Source organism: Porites lutea, chromosome 5, assembly GCF_958299795.1.
Source record: "Porites lutea chromosome 5, jaPorLute2.1, whole genome shotgun sequence".
NCBI lineage: Eukaryota > Metazoa > Cnidaria > Anthozoa > Scleractinia > Poritidae > Porites > Porites lutea.
Window position 1 is genome coordinate 3,032,790 of NC_133205.1, and position 25,083 is coordinate 3,057,872.

Genomic DNA, 25,083 nt, shown 5'->3' on the forward strand with positions numbered 1-25,083 from the left:
GCCCTTTGCAGCTAGCAATTCACGAGGTACAAAACCGCCATACTGGAGAGCAAAGTCGCGCTGGGACAAGAAAAAACAAAAGGCATACAGTCCCAGTGCGACTTTTGTTCTCCAGCAAGGCGGTTTTGTACCACGTGAATGGCTAGCTGCAAAGAGCCTACTATGGATTATGAACTGAAAAACAAATTGCATTTCCGTTTTCGTTTTGTTATTATGCGTATTTATTTATTATTATTTTATTGATCAGTTGATGGAAAAGAGATTTGAACTGAAGTTTGGGCTAAGAACTTCGACTTCAACAAAATTTACGTTTGGGGATGGTATTTTCCGCCTTTCCCTTTCTTTGAACAGTTACATCACAACTCAGATAATTAACAATTATTCCTCGAGCCCGAAAGGGCTCTGAGTCAATAGCCCATGAGGCCTAAGGCCGAATGGGCTATTGACTCTTAGGCCATGAGGGCGAGAGGAATAATTGTTTTAGTAAAATCCAACTAGTTGGTCAAAAATATCGAGAATAAAAAAATTTTAGCTAGTTAAAACTAGACGTTAATCCTTTTTTGCCGCCAAAAAGCCCGCGCTTTTCGCTACTGGTGGGCTATAACATATAGCCTAGTAGTAGCTCAACCAATCAGAACGCAGCATTGATAATAGACTACTAGTTGGATTTTACTAATAACAGATAGTCAGCTAATACAAGAACCGGTATTCAAACCAACAACGACATCAATAAAAAAGAGTTGTCTGATTTATTTCCTGAAACTGTACAGTTTAATTTACATTTTCGATGGATTGATGATGTGTTCATAAATAAATTCCTGATAAAGGAGAGAGCGTATGGGTGGAATATGACGTAAAAAATGATGCCGAACTGCAAAACACTAAAATGACTACAAATCATAAATTCTTAATTTCTCTCATTCTTATTTTTAAAGTCTTCTTGACTTTTTGATTCAAGGATTAAAAATTAACGACGACAATTGCTGGTCTTCTCTGGAGGGCAAAAATCGACACGCTCTTCAACCTGTCACGCCATAATTGCACTACAGAAATGACTGCAAACGACACTCAGCTCAATTTCATATGACATCACCGTCACGCAGCACTCCCTTAGTAACGTTACGAATCAAAAACAATTAATCAACTACCCAGAGTTCCTTTGTCTCGCCGTGCTCATTTTTAGCCTTCTCCTTCATACTGTTTATCATGTTATGTTCAATAGTTCCATCTTTAACGCACCGTTCCTTCGAACTTTCGATCCCAGCTTCTTCCCAATTCTTTCTTTCGCCGCCGTCCGTTTCTTCCCAGTTTTCTTCTGAAACGGTATTTTCGACCTCCCAGTTCTCTGTCCAATCATTCTCGCCCTTTTCGCTATCCATCTTATTTCTACCTTCCTCATCCAAATTCACTTTTGAATCAACGTTTACATCTCTCAAATTCTCTCTCACCACATTTTGGCCTCCACTTCCGTCCCATCTTTCCAAAATATTTCCACCTTCCCTTTCCCACTCTTCCGTTGTGCCCTTTGGTTCTTCCTCTACGTTCGCTCGTCCATGGCACAAATCCCATCTCAACGTGTGATCGCTACATTCCGTTTCCCGATTCTCTGTTGTTCCACAGGCATTCCCGTCGTTCCTCTCCCAGGTTTCTCTTTCCTGAAGGTTCACATCTTCCATTTCCCAGTTTTCTCTTTCCTGGCCGGTGCTCTCATTTTCCATTTCCCAGTTTTCTCTTTCCTGGCCGGTGCTCTCATTTTCCATTTCCCAGTTTTCTCTTTCCTGCCCGGTGCTCTCATTTTCCATTTCCCAGTTTTCTCTTTCCTGACCGGTTCTCTCATTTTCCATTTCCCAATTTTCTCTTTCCTGGTCAACATTCATATTTTCCTTTTCTCCTACATTCCTTCGCTCTTGCACCTCAAAAGTTTCCATCTCCTCCCACCGAGGTTGAATTTCCGTGTCTTTGTCTTGCTCGTCCTTCTCCCTCTCTCGGCGCGGCACTTTGTTCCAATAGTTTCGTCGTCGGTCCTGGTGTTTTCGGTCTAACAGACGCTTTTGTCGCGCTAGTTCTGGGAAATAGTCTGTACAGAAACAAAGAACTTCAGTCAGACGCAACATAATCCCCGATGGAGGGGGGCGGGGGGGCTCAAGAAAGTTTCGTACGGAGAGGCGCAGACCCGATGTCCAATCCCTAATTTTTTTAAAAAATGCCATTTTTGACAAAAAAAAGTAACCCTTCCCTATACTTTCCATTTCCAAATGGTTCCCCTTCAGCAAAGAGAACGGCAAAAAAGCAATAGGTTTAGATTAGCAAAACAACAACTTTGCACGTGCATCACGCTTTTTTTGTACATTTCTTTGCCGTCGTTGCACGACTACAACGTGAAAGTGACTTATTTCACGTTTTGTCGAGGACAGGAACACAAGACAACAACTTCCTTTTCCTTGTTTTGAACTTTAAATAACAGTCCTTTAGAATTTAACTCCAAAAAACTTTGCCGACATTTGACGAATTAAACGAGATGGAATAAGCGCGATAAAGTTTGAAGCAGCGAGAATTCACTTTTTAAGTGACCTTTTCGTAGCGGTCGCCATCGTTGATGCTTAAGCTCCCTAATGAAGTATACTACGGCAGAAATAATTAAACTAAAAGGATACGGGCATGAGGTGAACCTTTTCAATATATTTTAACAAAAGTATCTTTCAAATACCTAAATGACAGATTTCCCCACCCTTTCACATACTTCAATCCGTGAAATCCCTGACCTTTCATACACCTGAAGCCTGGAAAAGGCACCGCTTTCAGGCGGAGCCTCCCGGCCCCGTATAGTAACTTATGGAGAAAATCCTCCGGGGTATAAACAAGTAAGCAAGTCTCTTTTCTCTCGTGCTGCCGTTCACCCAACTCGCGGCTCGCATATCGAGCTCGCTTTTTTGCTTTGTCACACAGATTTTATAGAAAATTGCTTTTGGTCTAACCAAAAGATTCGAGTTGCTGTTCAGTTTAGGTCTTCAAAAAGCTAACTTGCGGACAAATCTGACCGAGTTGTTCATAGCTGTTTTAAGATAACGCATGCAGGATTGGTGCGATATTGAAAGCCTAAAAAACAGACTTAGTTCGATTCATTTTGTTTACAATTTGATGATTAGAAAAAACTTGGTTACAAGGCATTGTTTGTATGGTGTGTCCTCCCACTAAATAAACGATGTTCAAAGAGCAATTGTTAACGACTCCTCTACTTTGTATGAGAGACAAAACTAATTATCACAAGTCTGGCTGGGGTTTCCCTAGCCTGCGTAGCATGACGGTCTTGGGTGGGTGCGCATAGTAATAAAGGCGGGCGAGGACAGAGAAACCGCGATTGAGATTGAGTTGAAGGGGGTGGCAGTTGAAAAGGCCACCAATCCGGGCGGGCGGTTTTTATTTTTCTCGCGGCTTCGCCGCTCAGTCGTGCGCCCGACAAAACCGCCATGCTACGCAGGCTAGGGCTTCTCCAAGTAAGGTAATCCAAGACAGTCTTGGATTCTGGATTTCACGCTTTGGATTCCGGATTTCCCGTACTGGATTCCATAAGGTAAACGACGGACACTTCTTTTCTGCTAAAAAATTTTTATCACTTACGAGAGGCCAGCGCGTCTTTGGCTGCTGCCATTTCTGCTTGTTGGATGCTGCAGGAAGAAAATGAAGGATATTTGAGTTTGAAGATGGTAAAAATTATCGACAACTTCAGTCTCTGACTATTTCTTTGAGAAGAACCCCTTTTCATGGCGAACATCGCCTGCGTAGCCTGCCTCGCAGACGCAATTTTAAACTCGGTTAGTAACGTCTGCGGAGCAGGGGCCCGTTTCTCGAAAGTCCCGATAATTTTTCGGGTCCGAAATCAAATATTCAAATCGAAATAGAAAGAATACGAGCGCGGGTCCTGGCTAGAAAACTACTCCATTTGTTTCATTAACTGATAGTTAGATGCAAAACTATTGAAACCTCTATATTGCATGTAAACAGCATCAACTTTACGGGCCCTTTAGTTATCGGAACTTTAGAGAAACGAGACCCTGCAGCACCGATATCCTTGTTCTGGGCCCCCAACGGACTCAACGAATTACCGGAAATACGTTTCGAATTTCCTTTCATTCTGATTGGCAAATCGACTATGGCTTTTTTAACAGGCCACTCATGGTGAGTACTTAAATCCTGCTACACCGGTGGGGGCCCAGTTCCGTAAGTGGCGCAGGCTAGCGCCGCTCTGCGCGGCCATGACGCTCACCTATTTCCTTCGCCAGAGCCCAGTCTTGTGTCCTTGTAATAAACAGCAACTGTTAGAGAGAGAGAGAATAGAATAAGAAACACTAAAAGCATTTAGTTACAATGTGACTTTTGAGGGTGGAAACACTAGAGAAAGAGCAAAGCTAAAAATGAAGGCCCAGTTACAGCAAGGAACGTTCTCAATTTAGTCCGCCATAATGCAGGTTACAAAGGCTATTTAGCTTCTTTAGATTTCTGTCGTAATAAAGAAGAGAATTGCCATTTCCTCTTTCTCGAAACGAAACCGAGGCGGGCAAAGTCTTTGATACATAAAATAAAATCATAGTTTTAACCCTCGTGCAAATATAACTCATTTTCACATTAATGATTTCGCATTTGGTCTTATTTTTGAAACGAGAACATTTTGAATTCGGAAATAGCCTATTCACTGCTTCAGCTATTAATGAGCCTACCCTGAGTTTCAGTGACTTTTCATGCGCTGTCTCCGCTTTCAGTCTAGTCTTTATAGTGACACGCGTTTTTCACAAATATAAGCGCCAGAAAAAGCTCTGATAGCCCTACCATTTTGAGCAATACTTTACCTGCATAGTACTTGTGGTGGGCAGGACCTTTATTTTGTAGAACCCTACAGAGATATCATAATTGCATTACATTAACAACATGAAAAACGTGTGTCCAACAATCTTCAGGAGATACCAATTGACACCAAGTGTCAACCTGTCCCAGGAGTTGGGCCCTAGAAGGGAGACGAATCACTGGAGCAGTTTTGTCTTGGACTCACTTGTATTGTGGAAGATCTGGTGCTTTTCCCTGCTCGCGGGAAGTTAGACAACACTGCTGTAATTGCGACTTCGCGTCCATCCAGTCCTGGTTAATAATGAACTCCTATGGGTAAAAACACGAAGTTAAAACACATTTAATGATAGAGATGTGATGGCGAATTTGAAGCCTGGTGAACACTTGAGAAGGATGACTTTTCATTTAGTAACACAGGCAGCTCGGAAGAAAACGATCCGAGTACTCCCCACCTATGACCTTCTGGTTACTCTACATATTCTCTAGCACTAAGCTAAAGGAGACTCAGTTTGGGGAACTAAAGGCCACTAAACTAGGTTCATGTGACATGATAGGACAAGAACGTTGATGAGCGCTTATGCACAATAAAAGAGATATGACGGTGAATTTTGAGCCTGGTGAAGGTCCGTGAAGGTAAATGAAGGCTAGAGGAGGTAGGTGACGGTGAAAAAAGATGAGGGAAGGCTAGTGGAGGTGAATGAAGGTAAAATAGGCTAATGGAGGTAGATGAAAATGAATGAAGGTTAACGAAGGCAGGTAAATAAAGGAGGTAGATGAAGGCAAAGGAAGGCTAATGAAGATCAATGAAGGTAAATGAAGGCTAATGAAGGTGGATGAAGGTGAAGGTAGATGATTGTGGGTGAAGGTGAATGAAGGCAAATGGAGGTAAACAAAGGTGGATGAAGGTAAATGAAGGCCATGTTAGAAGACGAGGGAGGATTAAGCATGCATTTATCGGATGTGGGTTGGTCAGCGGAAGACTTCAAAAGGGCTCGGAGCTATTCCTGTATTTTACGGTATGTAGAGATAACTTCCACCGCCATATTGAAGAACGAGAAGAACCCACGGACTAGGTTGAGAGTAATGTCGTGGAGTCTCAAGCACCCTCTTAAAGCCCAGTAACATAAGTTATTGTAGGTCACTTGTTATACATTTAAGTTGCCGTGGCAATTAACGCATTTTTGCTAATCGCGTCGAGGATCCTGGGAACGAGGTTGGAGAACAAGATGACCAAAAGAGACACCAACGCAAACGTAGAAGGACCCGTGGGTAAGTAGTCTCTTTGTGTCGTCACGCAACGCCCTTCCTGTAGGGAGGAGCGTTGCGTTATGACACACATACAAAAATCGGCTGTGTACATGACCAGTGGATGACTTAGTTCAGTTGGAAGGAATGTAGGAGTTAAATTATCAAAAGTAGTTTTTACCTCAAGGCGAGGGAAGAGACAAACGCGACAAAATACCTCCACATGTCTAAGGCCTTTGTCGACGTACAAAGCAGCCACAAAAGCTTTAGGAGAGAAAGTAAGATTAAGATTAATTTTAAATAAAATTAAATAACACAACACCGTCTTTAAAGGCAATTAAAAAAACCACTTAACTTACCTTCCAGTGTGTCAGCGAGAATTTTCTCGCGGAAAGCCTTCATTCCTACCTGCAAATGTACCGCAAACATGAGAACAGGAGTTTACAAACAAAATCTGGCATACATTAATAACCTACGAACCAATCTTGCGTCGACGCATTGGGAAATTCAAATTGAATTATTAGCACCATCAAAAGGCAACATTTTTGTTCTGGGTGTGCTTACCGTTCAACAGAAAGTTCTTTGCAAACTTTACGAGGACTGTTCGTACCCCTTATAATACGGAAGACTCCCCTGAAGAACAATGTGTGGTCAACAAATCGAGTAAGACACAAGGGTCACGTGCCTTGCACGTGATACATACCTTGGATCCAAAATTGATCAGTTTATCTAGTCCAAGTTCTCGAGCGAGCTTCGCTTGGATTCGATGATTTACAAGAGAACTGCGCAGAAGCTGTCAAAAAAGAGTAGAAAGTATCCAATCAATAAAAACCGATATCGGAAAACCAATCGATAAATCGATAACTATCGATAATCACTTCTAAATTGATATAGATTGTATAACTTGTGTATAACATATCAGGTACTTTCCTGTACGTCTTAACGACCATTTGGACTTAATAGAATAATTATACATCAAGGCTCACGCAATCTTGTGTAGAATAAAAAGTACAGTGTTGCCAGTTTTGAAATGCTAGTTGAAAGCTAAGATGTATTTATTTTACTCCTGGTAATTTAAAATTCGAAATGCGTTCGATTGGAAAGGGGAGTGGGGAAGTGATTTCACTGCGTGATCACTCACGTGATTACGCGAGGTACAAAATATTTATCATTTATATATTTCTAAGGATTTTACGAAACAAAATTTGAATTCTTTTGTTTCAACTTGTAAGAAATTGTAACAACAGCACTCTATACCGTTAGATGCCCCTCGTGGTGGTCTGGAAAATGCCTGAAGAGATATACCGACACAACGAATTGCAGAACGGAGTCTCCCAAAAATTCCATTCGTTGGTTACTTCCGCTAACAAAAATATAAAGAGAACATAATTTCAATATGTCTGATAACCACTCCTTTTAAAGAGCTAACCTAACCATGGACGAAAAATGCTTTGTGTCTCACGTAACGAGAAAGGTCTCAAAACTCAGCCACAAAAAAGATGGAAGTTTTCTACGCAGCAGTATCTGTCTGATTCGACAAGCAACGCTCCTTCCAGACAAACAGATACTAGCTCTCTGATAAACAGTCGTCCTGGACACGTTGACTTTCCCCCGGAGTAAGTATTAGTAAGTGTCCGGGCAAGTCGTTTTCAAACCAAATCTCAAACTAAGACAAACATGTGACTACCTGGGCGAACAAAATGTGCGAAATGCTGCTCTAAAGGACAAGGTGGAATTCCAGCCTTCTGTTTTTCACGCACTGCTGAGTAACAACTCAATTTTGGTTGGAAATAGCGTATTCTTGGTACCTCAGGGAACTTGAAGTAACTTAAGGCATTTGCCAGCTCGCAACTCATGATCATGTTATGTGTAAATTTACAGATTTCCTCTTCATTAGAAGAAGGGGAAGAAGATCAGGACTATGATGGAGAAAGGTACCACTCACAGGGGACCTTGCGCAATGACATCAGCTACTAAAGGAAATTGTAATCAGTTGTACTTACAGCGTGAGGTTATTAAAGCCAACTTGTGCGTGAGTAAAGGCACGCGCTAACAAGCGAATGTGGGTGAATTCGATTCCGCTGGCTTCTTCAAACTCCTGTAATTTCTGATGTGCAGAAAGTAAAAGAAAAATCCTGTGAGTCAGCTCTAAATCGTCAGTTTTTTTAACGAAAGAAAAAGGAAACGTAAACGTAAAGAAACTGAGAAGAAAAACCTGAAGAAGTTGGGATGATGCTATTAGGTGCCTGTCACCATCTGGCATCTGGGCCTACAAAAAAATATACAAGGTACACACTGGATTCATCTTCAAACAATAGCTGTTATTTTCTCTCAGGCGGACACGCAAGGCAGAATCTTCAGATACAGTGTCAAATCTAGGAGAAGAGCCCGGTCCTCCTATTATGAAAAGGTCTGGATGAGGCCCCCAGCCATGATCAGAAGGTCTGGATGACCCCGCCCCGGTATTATCACAAGGCCTAGATGAGTCCCTTGGCCATCATCACAAGGTCTGGACGACTCCTCCAGTCATTATCACAGGGCCTAGATGAGCCCCCCCCCCCCCCCCCCTTTGCCCCTTGGCCATTATTACAAGATCTAGATGTTCCCTCTTCTCGCCATTATCACAAGGCCTGAACGAGTGAAGCCCTCGTTACCTTATACCAATCTGGCACAAAGGTAAACTTATTTTCACCATTCTCCTCCCTTTCTGTTCTGATTTTCCAATACTTCATTCTTGTGCAAATGTGCCAAATTGCGTTAAAGGAGGCAGTAACTATTTAAAATATTTCTAAGAAGGCCATCTTTTGTATCTCGGGTTCGGTTTTCCCGCAATCAAAGAGGTACGTCTCGGCTGAAACTTCTCTTAGGATCGTAAAAATATCGAGGATGTTTAAATATAAGAAAATCTTAATTACTAATACTTACCTGCAAAGGATGTTTGGGTAGGTTGGTCCAAACTTCTCTTAGTTCCTAAAACAGAAATTTCAAGCCAAGTTAGCTTTTATCCAATTGGAAAGTCATTTAGGATCTTTTCTAAGCGAGTTTCATAAAATATAATGACGGAAATGGAAGGGGGAAATTTGCAAGTGCGGAAAGACATGAGTACGCTGTATATTGTTATAAGCATGTTAGGAAAAGCGTTAACTTTGATGGCGTCATTCTGTTTCGGGAACAAAATTCCCACGAAAACAGCATAATTATTGACCTTTTATTTCTTGCCGCTTTTACTGTCTATTAGTTTCGGTGGTGGAACAATAGAATTGTGGTAGCGACGGTGGTAGCAGAGAAAAATTCTCACTACGCCTGTCACTGTCGTATTGTCGGTAGGTTACCCACAATTCGTTTGCGCCTTCATAAACGCGCACTTATTAATGAGAATCCATAAAGAGACTTATTCCGGTCCCTTCTGTACTACTAACATACAACCAATGTTTAGAGCTCGGAAACGTCGTCAAGAGTGATATGCAGAAACCAAAGGGAGAACAAGCAAAAAAAGATCAGCAAGTTATCATGCAAACAAACCTCTTCATCGAATGCCAGTTTAGTGAAAAATTGCGTGGCGGATTTTAGGCCACTTTCCAAGTACATGGCACCTAAGAAATAGAAATTCAGAGAAAGAAATTTCATAAGAGTTTTTCTGCTTGTAGATTTGATTCTCTTTCTTTTGCAAAAAGATTAAACGAAGCCTTTTAAAATTAATCGACGTCGTTCAATTTAAGGCTGTAAACCCCAAAAGCTATGTTTCGTTTTATCTTTTTTCCTATTGTTTTACCAATAATAAAGACCAGATGCTGAACTCATTTGATTATCTGTTTGAATTTGTTTGAAAACAGAATATCAATCACTTGAGAAGCAACCAGACTTTAAAGAGCTGTAATTTTATCGACGCTAAGCCCAAAAAGCCTTTACTTTCATTGTTTTAACGGGTTAGGATTGGTTCCGAGTTTTAGCCCAAGTTGAATTCACATACATAAAATCTAACTAAACTTCCAACTTCCAAGTGTAATGCCTCTTATAAACTTACCAAGTAGAGCCTCAAAACAGTTAGCCATGGCATGGCTGAGATCTTCTTCCAAACACAGGTCAGGCCTGTAAGAATAACATTTCCTTCTATTCACTGAGGATACTCCAAGGAAACACAGGGAAACCAAGATTTACAGCAATCCTCAAAGAGGGTACTTACCCGTGGGAGTACTGCATGTAATCTGATAATCCTAATTTCTGGAGAATTTAAAACACCTCAAATTATTGCGTTTACAAAAAAATTTACAAAGGTGGAGCAATTTATACCGTGCGTAATTACCTTGGCTAGTTGAGCAAGATGTTTGTTCTGCACCAAAGAAGAACGGTACATGGCCAGATAACCTTCGGGTTTGGACGGCAGCATGAAATACAAGTGAATACTACAACAGGAACAAGATGCCAACAAAGGAAAAATAAGATTGGATAAATCAATGACGTCTGTTTAAAAGTTTAACTACAAGGATCTGAAACGCAAGCAGTGGCTGGACGATCAGTATGGTACGAGTATTTTGCACAACATGTCACATAAACAGACAACGCCGAGAGAAAAAAAAGAATGAATACGATGAAATGGCTTATTGAAAATGAATGACTCATTGGTCCCGTTACTCACCTGCATATCAACTCCAAAACGGCATCTCCCAGGAATTCAAGCCTTTCATTATGTCGAATCCTAAGTAGAACCACAAAAAAAGTGCTTTTTAAGGAAAAACATTCAAACTTGTCATATTTTTACTGTCTTAAGTACCTGTGTCAAAATTAAGACTGTTTTCTACAAAACAACACTGAGTTTGCCCTCTGAATCCAAATCAACTATGTCTTCTGTATATTTGTGGTGTCATGTCATGTCATTGGTGTCGCGGAAACTGTTGTAGGTAAGGTATTATGTGGTAATGTGAATATTGCTCCTTGTCTTTTCAATCTTGTGTATGAGGTCCTTTGGCAGTTACACCATCGGCAACACCAACAAAATATCTTAACACATTTAAACTTAAAGTTTGGCATGTTTTCTTAACGCTGGTTATTCCACCTTTCTGCTGTCATTCTGAACAGAAGGACAGACGATATGATGTCATCACTTGCTAAGGCCAATCTTTCTGTCTGTCTCTATGCTTTTCTGTCTGACTGTCAATCTGTCTGTCTATCTATCTATAAATCACTGTCTTTCTGACTACACTACCTGTCTAGCATATTTCGTGACTCGCCTCTGGTTAGTTTCCTTTTAGCTGTACGACGTTTGGAATTAGCGAGAGTGCCAGAATCATCCACAAAACTAGAGGTTAGCAAGGTTAGTTAGGTATAGTTAGTGACGACCACAAGATTGTAATACGGTAAGAGGACTGTAACGATAAATGAACCGACTTAAGCACATATCATTCATTGAGTTCTTTCTTTTTTGCTTTTGAAACTGGGTAAATCTTTGGGTGAATCGCTTCTTTCTTCAGAGTAAAGTTACTATACTATACTGCTTAGGAAAATAGCATTAACCCGCTTTGAAAAGTCACCCACAAGCCACAGCCACTTGCCTCTGAGGCTATCGTTTTCATTTTCTTTCCTGGTAAAAAAAGGCTGTAGCCTTGTGCGCGTTTAATTCAGACGTACAAATTTTACCTCTAAGTTTGGAATTCAAACGTTTTGAAATTTGACAACAATGAATTCCCAGTGTATTTAAATTGAAAAGAATATTCACGCACAAACGGTGAAAATGCAAAGAATTTTTTCGCAACGAGGTTTGGTGGTGAATAAGCAAGTTTGACGTCATCATGTATATGGGTTATTCCTTCCACACGGTAAACGTCGTTTTTAAAACCTATCGCTAAGCAGTTGTTAAATAGACTTATTTATGGCCTGGGGAAAACAGTTAGGATAAACTTACATTGACTGATGTTCCTCCATTTTTCCCAGATTGGACATTACTCGGATAAGCTGCGTGATGCCTAAGCACACACACAAAAAAAGCAGAATTCGTTTTAACTTCCTCGAGCATTCAAAGACAATCCATTAGAGATCTTTAGATTGGAAAACGAGATTTCGCGTATGTTCAAAAAATAGACATGCCAGAAAGCTTCATTATAGTTATTTTATTAACCAGAAAAGATAATAGGGTTATTCTTATTGAAGGATGTTTTAACCCTCTCCCGATCGCAAAATGATTATCTTCTAACATTTGATATCTTGTTTTCGTCATTAAATATGACGACATCCGCGCTAAAACCCGTAGTGTAATGATGACGGCTATCGCGTTTTCCCGCCAAAACGACGCTGCTTCACGCGCGCGCACTGTGTAATTTGGGGAGTGCTAAAGTATTGAGGCTGCATTGGTCATGGTAAATTCTCATGCCATACCTTTTTTGCGCGTGTGTAGACGTCGTATTTTCCTGTCTCCATATCGAGGTTGCTTTACACCACAGTTTGAAAGAGAGTTTCGCGCGTGGTCTGGATTCATACCAAAATTAAGGTGATACGAAGGATGCGTCAACGCGAGCTGTTAAACAAGAACCAAAATACAGCTCATTTCATTAGACAACTTCAAGGAAAAGAACATGGGTTTGGTTTTTTTTGTTCCTTGGGTGCTTTTCATTCCAACAAAAAGTAAATCAAACAGGATGAAATATCTGTATAGAATTGTTTGCTAAAGAAATCTACCTACTGTCCGGTGGACGCTGAATCTTTTTCGTACAATTGATTTATTCTATCCGAAAAAGACGACTTTTTACCATGTTCTTTATCTATTTACGAATGCTCAACACATTACGTCAACTCTGTTGCAAACTCGTATTTATTGTTTTCTTGGTTTCTGTCCTTTAGCCTAATTCCATTTAAGAAACAACAAGGTATGTTGCTTGTAAGCCTTTGTCGTTTTTCTTTTAGTTAATTAAAGAATACGTACAGAAGAAAATGCACCAGTCAGAGCTCATCTGCCAACCTTGTTCCCAGGGCCCCTCTTTTTCGCGTCCGCCCGCCCCAGTCTCTCGCTCCAGGTGACAGGAAGAAGAGGCCCTGGTAACCAGGTAGGTCACTGAACTTGTATTTTACCTGAAGTAAGGCGCGATCTTTGAACACGTAACCCATTTTCTCATCCAGTGAATGAAGACTCACGTGGTAGCGAACATGATGAACTAGCACAGGAAGCAGGAGAGCGTGCTAGAAGATTGAGAGAACAATGGGAATTACCAAAAACTGAATCATTGGATAATGCAATTCTAGTGCTCTGATTGGCTTAGCCATCTTAGTATATGAGCCATTATACCATGCTCTCCAAATATGGTAATTGTACGCGTCTGCTTAAAATTAAAAACAAGCTGAAAATCGATTGTTTTTACAAATAAAGTCGGAAAAAATCTCGATATTTTGTGGGCGTTTTTAATAAAACAATTATTCCACTCGCGCTTGTTGGATATGAGATGATTGTTACTGATTATCAGTCCTGTGATCACTACTGTTGGACTCGCCCGCGTGCGTCAAGAACAACGCGTTTCTCATATCAATAGGTCTAACGAAAATATGTTCCGGTCACACGTTATTACAACTTTTAAAGCCACCATTCCCTACAAATGTAGTTAACGTTGGTTGTGAGAGGCACGAAGGAGGGCTTGGATGGGAATATTGAAATAAAAAGAGAAAATCGGGGTAACCCAAAATACACAGAATCACCCAGTGAGATGTACTTTCAGTTGTTCCCTTGAGGCGTCACCTGAAAATTAATATATATCAGAGCAATCAACTCACCTGACAGATATCAGATTTTAATCCTGTTTTGACCATGCCTCTGCTGCTCACCTCTACAACTACATCACGGCGCATTGCGCTGAAACAAAAGCAGACTCTTAAAGACTTCCTAAAGGAAAACAGTTTAACTTAGAGGCCGAAAGAAATGAAAAACGACTGACAAAAATATCGTCTGACTCTCGCCAAAAAATAATTCGTTATCACTGAGCTTATCTTTACCTTGTTAGGCGCATGTTCTCTAGCTCAATCTGAAAGTTAAGCACAAATGGCGGTGATCAGTTCGCAGTTAAGACCCTCAGGCTAGAGTAATTATTGTGTGAACGTGTAGGTTATTGTAAGAACAGCCGACATTTTGAGACGCCACAGTTGGTTTTCCCGCCAAAATGACGTCTGAGGAACAAGCGCAAAAATTCCATACTGATGACGTGTCACTACCCAGATCTCTGTAACGCTTCTGATTGGCTGAAGCAAATTTCCCTCGCGGCATGACCAATCAGAAGCACTACCTAAATCTGAGTAGTGACACGTCATCAGTATAGAATTTCTGCGCTCGTTCCTCAGAGGTCACTTTGCGTTCCCTCGCGGAGAGACCAGTGGTGGCGTCGTGGAATATCGGGTGTTTTCTCAGGCTCCTTTTAAGGTTGTGGATAAAATCCTTACGTACCGGTGGCCATTCAAATGAAAGATACTGAGCAGTTCCTTCATATACTATTGATTGTTTAGTAAGAAGAGCTAACTTTTGAGTTTGTGTATGAAACCCTGTGGTGTGACCATTCAAATGAAACCTCTTCAGCAGTACTTTCTTACGGTACTGTTTATTTAGTATGCAGTTTTAACTTTTGATCCTGGGGATGAAGTATTATCAATATCTTTTTCGGAAGTTAACGGAATTAAATGATATAAGTTAATAACATTTTACAATTACCTTTAATTTAACAAGCTTATCTTGATTCTTACGAGTCGGTATTGGCCTGAAAAGAAATAACATAAAGTTTAAGAAATCACACAATATTATTTTCGCATGTAACTGCCAGTTCATGTAACAATCAAGGAAATTTGCTTACGTGTTGGAGATGAGGCTTCTTAACTTGTTGTGAGTCCTAAGTAACTTTTGATACCTGAAAAAAAAATTACCAAAATGTGAGTGATTAAAAGAAAAACTAGTTTCTTACAATACATTGTCATGGTAACTATAGCACTGTGGTATAGATACTGCCTCGTAGATAGCGATTGGCGAGCTGACGTTTGCATAAGAGATCCAGGCCATTTGCACGATGGCGTCATTTTACTACTACTAACAGAATTCATTTGGTTTTTCCCTTCATATATAAATTTGGAAATCCCAGCCAGGTTAAAAACAACAAAAGGCCTAATTTGCACAACTAGTATTAGTAAAATGAAGCCATCGTGCAAATGGTCTATATAAGAATTCGATCAGTGGAATGTGCTTTGATGTAAAGCACTATTATTTCCATTGTAGCTCGCATGTATCTTGTACATAGACTATCCATATTTCTTTCATTTGGACTCTCCTGCCTACTTGAAATCTTTTCTTTTTTTTTTTGGCAGGTACGATTCCTCTCGTAAAGATGTTCCTTTTCTTCTCTATATATTTTATTGCACTTTTGCTGGCTAGTTGTACGAAAGACTTCTAAAAACTAGCTAATAATAACGAAATGCTAACAAAAGAACTGGTCCATGATTTAAGTAGTATGACGGGTCCTAAGTGGAACCTTTCACGGTTTTTGTTCTGAGATGCAAGTAGTATAGCTGGTACTAAATAGACCCTTTCAAGGTTTGTGGTGCGAGTTGAAAGCAGTATAGCGGGTACTAAATAGACCCCAGGGGCGGATCTAGGGGGAGGGTGCAGGGGGTGCGCACCCCCCCCCCCCCCCCTCAGATGACCTGCGGTTTTCTAATACAAATGGTATTCTGCAAAAAACAAAAACTATGTGGTTTATTGGTGTTGAAGTAGAGCAAGAGACGAGTGCACCCCCTCCTAAAAAAAATCCTGGATCCGCCCCTGGACCCTTTAACACTTTTTTCATCTTTTGACATGGACAATTGGGAATATAGACCAACATCGCTGGAAAAAGCGCCTTAACATAAGTACACTTGCTAAGTTTGAAAGTGCTGCAAGCGAAGATATAGCTTTGCAAACTCGTGAAATTCTACAGACGCTAATGCCCGTTTGTATGGAGGCGCAAACCTGCTCTCACCATACAAACGTCAGGACAAATTGGCGGCTTGACGGCCTAGTCTTCAACAAATCACTCTAAAACTTGGCAACTTTACTGATTTTAAGAAGTGCTCTGCAGTGGAGTTGACGGATTCTCGGTAAACGGTCCAATGTCAAAAGCTTAAAAAAGCAATGAAAGGAACTATAGTGAAGCAATTAAGTTGGTTAAAAGATGGTTAACAAGGCACTCCTGTTAAGATCTGGAGTCGTCGGGGACCTTAAGATACGACAACACGGAGGCAAATGAAAATGTCGCCATTGTCGATAGGAAAAACAAATGAAAAAGAACTTACTTGGGATCTCCTGCAAAACTCATCTGCACTGGCCTAATACTGTGATGGACAATATACGGGTACATCTGATAAAGTGAAATGAAATATGACATTACCGAACTTAATGGGCAACCGTAACATCTAAAACTGTCCTGGCTTTTTACTCCACATTTCAAGTGATCCACGTCAAGAAGTTCCACATGTCTTTCGGAAGAACGTCAGCAATTGAAAAACATTTAGGAATAGCAAGGTCTATAAGCTTCTTCAGTTTTGAGTTGTGATCAGCATCATAAGCAGCAATAGTATTTTTACAATCAAGACGAATGTACATTTGGTAACAACAGAGAATTTACAACTTAATGGTAACGACACAGTCTTGAGAGAAGAGTCTTTCTCTGAATAACCAATTCCATTACACTCACACACAACCAAAACCATCTCACCTTGCCTTTCGACAAGCCTTTGGTTGTCTTGCAAAACTGTAAGTTATCAACTCTTATAGCAGCTGGCTTCTGTTGTCAGAATAAGAGGAAATTATATCAGAAATAAACAAGTGGCAGGAACTTTTATTAAAGACAGAGGCACAGTGAAAGAGACTGTTTTATCCCTAGAGGAATGACAATAAAATGTTTGCCTCCTGAACGATTAAGAAACTTGCACCTCACCTTGTCTGGGTTCAAGACAATTGTATTTTTGCAGGATTTGTTGTACTCTTCCCATTTCTCAGCGCTGAGCTCGAAATGACTTGGCTGCCAGACACAAAAAGAGCAAAAAAGCGGTGAAAGTGAATCCTATTTAGTTAGATAAACTCCATGAAGAATTCAACTTCTTACAGAAGAATCCTCGCTAAGATAGGAAGACAAACATAAGCCTTTCTGGCATTCACTTTTGAACATAATTACCTTTATGAGAGGTTCAGCTGAACTCAGAACATGAGACAACACTTGGCTCATTGAGAGAAGCTCGTGGCAGGCCTTGGAATCATCTGTGTCTGAACAAAGGAAAAAAACAGTGTCATGAAAATTATGAATGCAAAGAATTAAAAAGTTGGCAATGCTTTAGGCAACCCTTAATATCTACTTTAAAAGATCTGTGGTTTGAAGCAGGTAAATGAGGACTTGTCTGTAGAATTTGCCCAAGCAACTTCATTGTGATAAAGAGTATTGGAACGACTGAAAAAATCCGATTATTTTCAAGAGGGATGCAACTTTATTATGTCTAATTTTTGCTTCATTATAATTATTTGATACACTGTGTTTCCACAACTAACGAATCCGCCTTGTACCTAACATATTTGTCTCCTGTCGAAAAACAAAGTGGGAGACAGTTGTAAAACAAAGCTAAAGGCTCTACCTGTTTGACAAACTGTTCACAAAAATTAAACTCATGCTTTTTATAACACTACTGCTTTCTAGACATTTTAGAAACGAATGATATTAAAATGACAAAAACGATAAAAGTGATAACATGCTCTAACCATCAGCTCTATGAACAAATCTTGGCATAAAGTGGTAACGTCTACATGAATCCTGTACATTCCCTGCAGAAGAATTGTCTTGCGAGTTAAATTGAACAAGTAATACATGCATAAATACTTCAGGAGTTGGAGAGTCCTTTTTCTGGTTCCCAACCAGCAAAGGGAAAATCTGAGCAACGGGAAAAGGTATGCAGGTGTAATACTGGCAAAACCTGATCGAAAATAAGGTTTCCAAAGGTTTCGGTTTTTTTTTTCCAATTTAAAGGTTTTTTTTGGTTTCACTCAATCGCTACTACTAAAGGTAACTTCAGCTGCTATTATTGTTATAACAGAAACATTTTGGTTGAAACAAAGCACAACAGAAAATACAACAATGCTATTTGACCTGCGACTTTTATGCTTGCAGCTAATATCCTGTTGTTAGTTCTGAACCAATTCTATTAGGTCTAGTAACATGTTTAAACATACCTGTGAAGTTCCAGTCAGCCAGTTCAAGCACTTTGTAAAACAGAAATTCTGAAAACAGCTCAAGATCTTTCATGCAGAAGTTCTGAAAGAGATTACATTAATTTTGTAATAAATATTAAAAACTCACAAGCAAACTTAAGAGACAAACTAGCGACCAATTAGTGACTAATATTATTCCTTTTTTTCCTAAAATGGTTGGAAATGAAAGCAACAAGTAAAAGTAATGCTGAAGAGGTCTATATTGCATTGTAGAAAGGTAACAAGCAAAGGATTTCATGCATGGAATTAATAGTTAGAACCACCTCGTACAGCACTATTGAAAGCATCACAAAAAAGTACATCAGACTTACATTGTCATTTTGGCCTTCAAATGAATGATCACAGATTCTGTCCACAGACTCAACAGCTAGAGGCACACATGTATGTTTTATAATCAACATTTTATTCACCAGGGAATCAAAGCATTTTAGTGTGATTTCACTAGCACAAGAACATGCACATGAGCAGTTAGGACAAGAAAAAAAAATTTCTGATCCTTCTGATTTGTGCCGATTGTAGTCATTTTCAACAATAAAAAAGAACACTTAGGCTTGCACTTGTGCTTGCTTTACTGGTGAAAATCATGTCGTCATATTGACATGGGTGTGGCCACTGAAAATAGCAAGGAGACTTCTCAGAATTTTCTCTCCAAAAATTAGATCCTCACCTCTGGGACTGGCTGACTAATAACATGTAGAGTGTATTCAATGTTGAATCGTATCACAGAACAAAGGGGTACCTGCAGGAAATAAAGTAGTAAAAAATGCAGCTAACAACATTTGGCAATATGTTGAAATAAAATAATGTCTTTATCATTCAATGCAAATTTTTCTCCTTTTTCAGTGGCCAAGAGCCCACCATGTGACCTACAAATAACTGTCTCACAGATCAATCAGATTTGCCTCAGCTTTTGGCTTCAGTAAATAATAATATTGATCTGCACGCCACTGACAAATCACAATATTTTGCTCAACCTCATCCAGTACTTGTTAATTATTTAATTTCCTTATAGCAGCTACAGTTCGACATAAGTAGCTATATATTTTGGGCAATCATCAGAAGGTTAGAACAAGTGAAAAAAAAATCAGAATAAATCACACACTTAAGAAAACAGTGTAACATGATTATACAGTAAGTGTTTATAAGGAAAATGTTTGAAAAACCTGCACATTTACCAGTGTTATCAAGGCATGGAGTACAGTTTATTTTAATCAAGCAGGCACAAAGGTTTTGAAAAACACATACACTTGTTACCTTTTGTTTACTTTTTAAATCCTCACCTGCTCAAGTGGGTGATGAGAAAACATAGAAAAGCCCTCAAAGGTGTAATTTTTTCTCTCAGAATAGATTATACTTGGATTTGATGTCTACAATGACAACAGAATTAAATTAATAATCTAGTCATTAATAATGTACGAATTAAGGATAGATCAATACTGGATGAAGATGTTGTTTGTAAATATTTCCACATAAATACATATCTGAGCCATTTAGTGTGAAATATTTCTATGTACTCCCATGGACTGGAATGGCCAAAGTAAGAATCATTCCTCTCTTTTCGATTATAATGTAGAATTTGCGAGAAAAGCCTTTCCTTTGTGTAATACTGAGAAGGAAATGAAACTGAAAATAAGGGGCAAATAAAAAAGAAACTGGTTCAGTTCTCACTTGTCAATGGTTTGTACAGTTGGTTCAATTTTAAGTACTTTCCTTAATAGTATGTTTGTCAACAGTTATGTCCGACATAAAACACTGTACAAAAATAAAACTGAAACCAAGGATGAAACTGAAACTGGAGTGCTCATCTTCAAGTTTTGAATCAAGCCTTTGTTTGCAATTTTCAGTCTTAATTGTCAACAGTGCTATCAAGAGATCATTGAAATACATGTAACTAACAAGTACACTGCAGTTATTATAGTAAATGCTTGACTCATACTATCAGTGTAAAGAATTGAAATGTAAACTTTGCTAAAATATTTTTTTTTGCACTGGCATTGAAATGCTCACTCATATTCATACACTGTAGCAAGTCACTTATTTTTCGCCAAAGGTCTGAATATCTTGAAACTCACCATAAAGTTAGTGTGTGGTGTGACAGTCACCCAGTAGTGATGTAGTTTGTCAGCATTGTTGGTCATAGGGTTGCATGGTGTGATAACCTAATGTCAAGAAGATGAAAAAATAAATCAATTAAGCCAATGCGTTATTTTGCTATAAGCTATGGGTGGAGGTTGCCCATTACATGCATACTTACAGTTTCACCAGGGTAAACCCCATGGCGAATTCCTTGACATTTGTCAGATGAACTACATCGGCAGACTGGGCCATCATTTGTCTATAAAATTAAATATGTTATTTGGTTAACAAAAGGAATAGTCAAACAATCCAAAAATAAAATTATAAAGAGATCATTAGAAAAATTTTAAATTATAATTATATCACTGGTAACAAATTACTCCTTGATTCTGGAACAAACTTCCAACATAAATTTATAATTTTACATGTGAAATTACAAAATTGCTATGGCAGCATTCCGTATGTCTCAGCACATAGATGGCATCAAGGTTTTAAAATATTATTAATGAAGATGTCAGGGCATTAAAAGAGGCTTTTAAAAATGCAAACACAAAAAAGCACATCAACAAGGATTCTATCAGGTAAAAAATTCTGAAAATTCTGAACTTAAGCCATAGTTTTAAGCTCCAAACTTTTCAGTGTGTGGAGTTCTCGATCAACGCGATAAACATGTCAAAAACCCATCACTGTGACAGATCAGACAGGTCTCCTCTAAAATACTAAGAGCAGTCCAGTGAATTGAATTAAAGTAATAATAAAATTGGAATTAATAATAATTCATTCAGCACTGAAATGAATATTAATATGAATCATAGCCTTAAATGGGCCACAACAAATTTCACATAATATTACAGTACCTCTCCAGCCTCATTGAACCACAGTTCAGGATGAAGTCGCCGGGGATCTTCAATTTTTCTCCTCCTTATCTCTGCTACACTTGGACCTTTGTTGACATGATGATCCTCCTCATCATCATCATCATCATTATCACCACTTATGTCTCCACCTTCGCCATTATCACTTTCAGAACTGCTGTCACTCAAAGCACGGCTGTCGTCATCACTACTGTCTTCATCACTGTTTTCTTCATCATCACTTGGAAAGAGTCGCAGCCTCGACTTTACTGGGTTTCCACTCCTAGTAATATCACTTTCACCCAGAGATTCTACATCACTGTTATATTGATCAGAAGGATGACTTCTCTCACTGTTAATACTCTCAGTGTCATCATCAGCTCTTCCTATGGATTCCATGTTTAATATCTCCTTCTTAAATCTGTTATGCAGTTCAGAAAGGTTCTCTGTTCCTTCAACATGACAGCTTTCCATCTACAGTAAAAAATATTAACCCATGGACCCAATGTAAAAATGGCTGCTGGGTTAATATTCTTTTGTTTGAATTAAAGCCTGGCTTGAGATAAGGTATTCTTTTGAATATTGTACTTAAGAACAAGGCTAGCAAGGCTGATTTGAATATTAACAAAAGAATATGAACTACTGTGGCCATTTTTGCATTGGGTCTATTAAGTCCAAAGAGTGATCAACATCAATTTTCTTCTAACAAAATCAATACATGCAGCTGTAGTCAAGAGAAATGGTTAGGAGAATTTATAAGATGATCACTAAAGGGAAAATGCTTTGATATTTTAACAAATTCTCTCTACTTATAGTTTAAGAAATATGTGGAGATCTGTTTGGAGAATCTGTATTTATTGGGGCTTACAGTGTTAAGATAAAAAAGACCTGAAAACAAAACGATAATACTGACTAAGAAAGCCAAAAGAAACAGATCCTTACTATTCAGCAAAATGGAAAAAAATGGGACATGGTGAAAAGAATAGGACATGGTGACTGAGAATTTTTAAGACAAAGGTACACTTAGAAAATACTATTTTACCTGGTCATCCTTTTTCTTGATATAATATTCATCTACCACCACACACTTCACCACACGTTCTATGTCAGGAGGAGGAGGGGAAAAACAGCGGGAAACTCGAGGTCTACTGCCATGTGACCCAAGGCTGTAATGCCTTTCAATAAAAAAAAAAAAACAATAGTAATAAGCAAAAATTGACAGGACGTATTTACATGTACTTGATGTTAGGGGAGATCAAACACCAAATTTTCAAAGCAACTAAAAAGACATAAAAATTAACTTATCTAGGAAGCAAAACAGTGATTTGAATAACTCATCTTGGGCCTTCCATTCATTGTAGCTTATCATTTTCCTTTCTTTATAAAGGTAATAATAATTACCATAACCAACCTTCTGCTCCTGTGCTCTCTTCCTCTCACATCTTCTTTGTGAAAACTGGCTCTCTTTTGAGTATTACTCAGACTTGGTGATCTCTTGACTGCTGTCTGACCAGTGGAACTAGACTGTTTAGGTGCAAGGGATGGTTGCATATTTGTACCCTCCCTAGGCACACCCACTTTTGTGATACCCCTCATCTGCTTCTCCATGATGTGCCTATCCAATGCAGCTGCAATAGAAGGTCCCTGACTTAAGGCAGAAGGCCCAGAACTTGCTGTGAGAAATGGAGAATTGCTGGGAGGAGAAAACTGCTGCATAGGGAAAGAAACACCACTATGGGAGGGTAAAGAAGATGGGATAGCGGAAGTAGGTCCCTGAAATACACTGGGAGAAGATAGCTGAGAAGCTTGTGTTGGCCATGACTGATTAATGACCGGTGAAGGCTGCTGTCCAGGGATGGTCATTCCTCTTATGGCAGGTACAGGGGACTGCACAAATGGCTGTTGGGGAGGTGTTAATACTCCCCTTGGAGGAGGTGTACAAGGGGTTATAAATGGCTGTTGAGGCACTGGCTGAAATCTTTCATTAGGTGGGCTGTTGAAGGGAGAAGGTGGTGACACTTTTTGTGGAAGGACTGATTGCTGTGGAGGTGACAGGACCTTTCTTGGAGAAGGCACAGCAGGAGCAATAAATTGTTGTGGAGATGGTGTTGGGAAACCTCCAGGTGGAGGGATAGTAGAGGGAGCAAAAGGTCTTTGAGGAGGTGAAGTTACTCCCAGAGGAGATGGCCGAGTTGATGACACAAATGATGGTTGGGGAGGTGCTATGGCCCTTTCTGGGGATGACACAGTAGAAGGTACTAACGGTCTCTGGGGTAGTGTAGTGACACAGACAGGAGACTGCACAGCAGGGGGTGGAAATGGTCTTTGGGGTGGTACAGACACCCTCTGAGCAACAGATGGCACAGGAGATGGTGTAAATGTTTGATGGGGTGGTGCAGCGATCCTCATGGGAGAAGGGTGAGTAGATATTACATGTGGTGATTGAAGTGGCATAGTGGTCCTCACAGGGGGTGGTGCAGTACAAGGTGTTAGTGGCTTCTGGGATGGAGTAGTTACCCTCCCATACAAAGGGGTGAATGGTCTTGGAGTTGTTGTTGTAGTAACTTCAGGGATAGGCACGGGAGAAGGTGTAGAATGTCTTTGAGGTAGTGGTCCAATCCTTACAGGGAGTGGCATAGTTGGTGATGAAAATGGCCGTTGCAGTGGCACATCCAACCCTCTAGGAAATGGTACAAGCTGTCTTGGCAATGGTGTTGAAGACCTCACAGGGGTAGGCACAGTGGATGGAACAAATGGTCCTTGGGATAGGGAAGGGACTGTCCCAGTGGTAGGCTCAGTAGATGAAGTATAAGGATGTCGTGGTGCCAATCTAGCTGAAGGTACTGAAGGACGTGGATTCCTCATTTGCCACATTGGGCTGTTAAATGATAATGACTGAGGCAAAGGAGATGGGTATCCCCTTGGTGGAAGGTGCTGTGTCAGACTTGATCTGTCTGGAACCTGACTGGTACCCAATAAAACCTGTGGATTGTTCATGGAGCTCTGCAATGGTCTGTGCGATGCTTGAGGAGGAAGAAAAGGCTGAAAAGATGGACCAACTCCTGGTCTAGGAGTTGTAAATTGTGAGGAAGTTGTTTGAGGAAAAGGTTGCTGAAATCCTGAAGGAAATTGTTGATTTGCCTACAAAGAAAGTTGTAATTCAAAGTAATTTTTTGGTATCCACTTGGTAAAAACAGGGGCGAATGACATGCATAAATAGCTTAACAGTGTCTAAACTACCCCAATTCCTCCAGCTTGTAAAGTTTAAGTTGGTGATAAGTTCCACGAGGTGAAATTTAAAAGCTTATACTTTAAATGCTCGAAAATGTTTGCAAGCTCTTTTCTCTCTGTTTTGTTTTCAACGTAAGCTTATAGTTAAGCACTTTCTTTTTTAAATAGTACAAGTTATTCGACCTTAGCTATCAGCTGTTTTTTTTTTTCATAGATGGGATTTGTACACGCTGACCCATCGCACTGAAAAGTTTCGCAGATGAAAATCTTCTAATACTTTTTCCTTATACCATCGGTAAGTCTACCTGAGGTGCGAAGCCATTTCCAGTAGTTGCCACAGGTGGACTGAGCGGAAAAGGTGATCGCCACATGCAAATGGTTTAGTTGCCACACTTCCACTCTAGACAAAATCCAGCACTTAAACAAGAGTTTTGGTACAAATGCTACAGCTCAGCGTCAAGACAACAAAATGTTTCGATTTCATTTTGTACAACGAAAGCGGAGATCATCAGCAAGTTAATCATCGGTTTCTTCATTCATAAGATTCGCCATCTTGAATTCAAAGTTGTTTTCTAGTTTCCATGCTCCTTG

The 25,083-nt window shown here is 39.7% G+C and overlaps 1 protein-coding gene across 1 annotated transcript; it reads right to left on the minus strand.

Moving 5' to 3' along the window:
- Nucleotides 1-813: 813 nt before the first annotated feature.
- LOC140937189 (uncharacterized) lies at nucleotides 814-25,050 on the minus strand. The gene is made up of 38 exons (XM_073386723.1): nucleotides 24,798-25,050; nucleotides 22,673-24,402; nucleotides 22,304-22,436; nucleotides 21,265-21,735; nucleotides 20,586-20,666; nucleotides 20,404-20,490; nucleotides 19,612-19,698; nucleotides 18,999-19,070; nucleotides 18,293-18,374; nucleotides 17,825-17,887; nucleotides 17,250-17,338; nucleotides 17,013-17,096; nucleotides 16,791-16,859; nucleotides 16,369-16,433; nucleotides 14,901-14,954; nucleotides 14,762-14,807; nucleotides 14,056-14,084; nucleotides 13,837-13,915; nucleotides 13,144-13,251; nucleotides 12,454-12,592; nucleotides 11,984-12,044; nucleotides 10,721-10,780; nucleotides 10,388-10,487; nucleotides 10,268-10,305; nucleotides 10,109-10,173; nucleotides 9,607-9,677; nucleotides 9,010-9,054; nucleotides 8,300-8,353; nucleotides 8,088-8,191; nucleotides 7,342-7,447; nucleotides 6,788-6,877; nucleotides 6,444-6,492; nucleotides 6,266-6,348; nucleotides 5,045-5,148; nucleotides 4,845-4,888; nucleotides 4,265-4,313; nucleotides 3,619-3,665; nucleotides 814-2,077 (listed from the first exon to the last, which is right to left on the minus strand). The coding sequence occupies exons 1-38, from the start codon at nucleotides 24,861-24,863 to the stop codon at nucleotides 1,137-1,139; spliced, it is 5,745 nt and encodes a 1,914-aa protein (XP_073242824.1). The 5' UTR covers nucleotides 24,864-25,050; the 3' UTR covers nucleotides 814-1,136.
- Between the last annotated feature and the right edge of the window lie 33 nt (nucleotides 25,051-25,083).

Coding starts and splice junctions, on each gene's coding strand:
- LOC140937189 (XM_073386723.1), bottom strand. CDS start 24,863: ATGTGGCGATCACCTTTTCCGCTCAGTCCACCTGTGGCAACTACTGGA. Junction 16,860..17,012: donor TTGTCTTGAACCCAGACAAG/GTGAGGTGCAAG, acceptor TTCTGACAACAG/AAGCCAGCTGCTATAAGAGT. Junction 9,678..10,108: donor CTGTTTTGAGGCTCTACTTG/GTAAGTTTATAA, acceptor TCTATTTCTTAG/GTGCCATGTACTTGGAAAGT.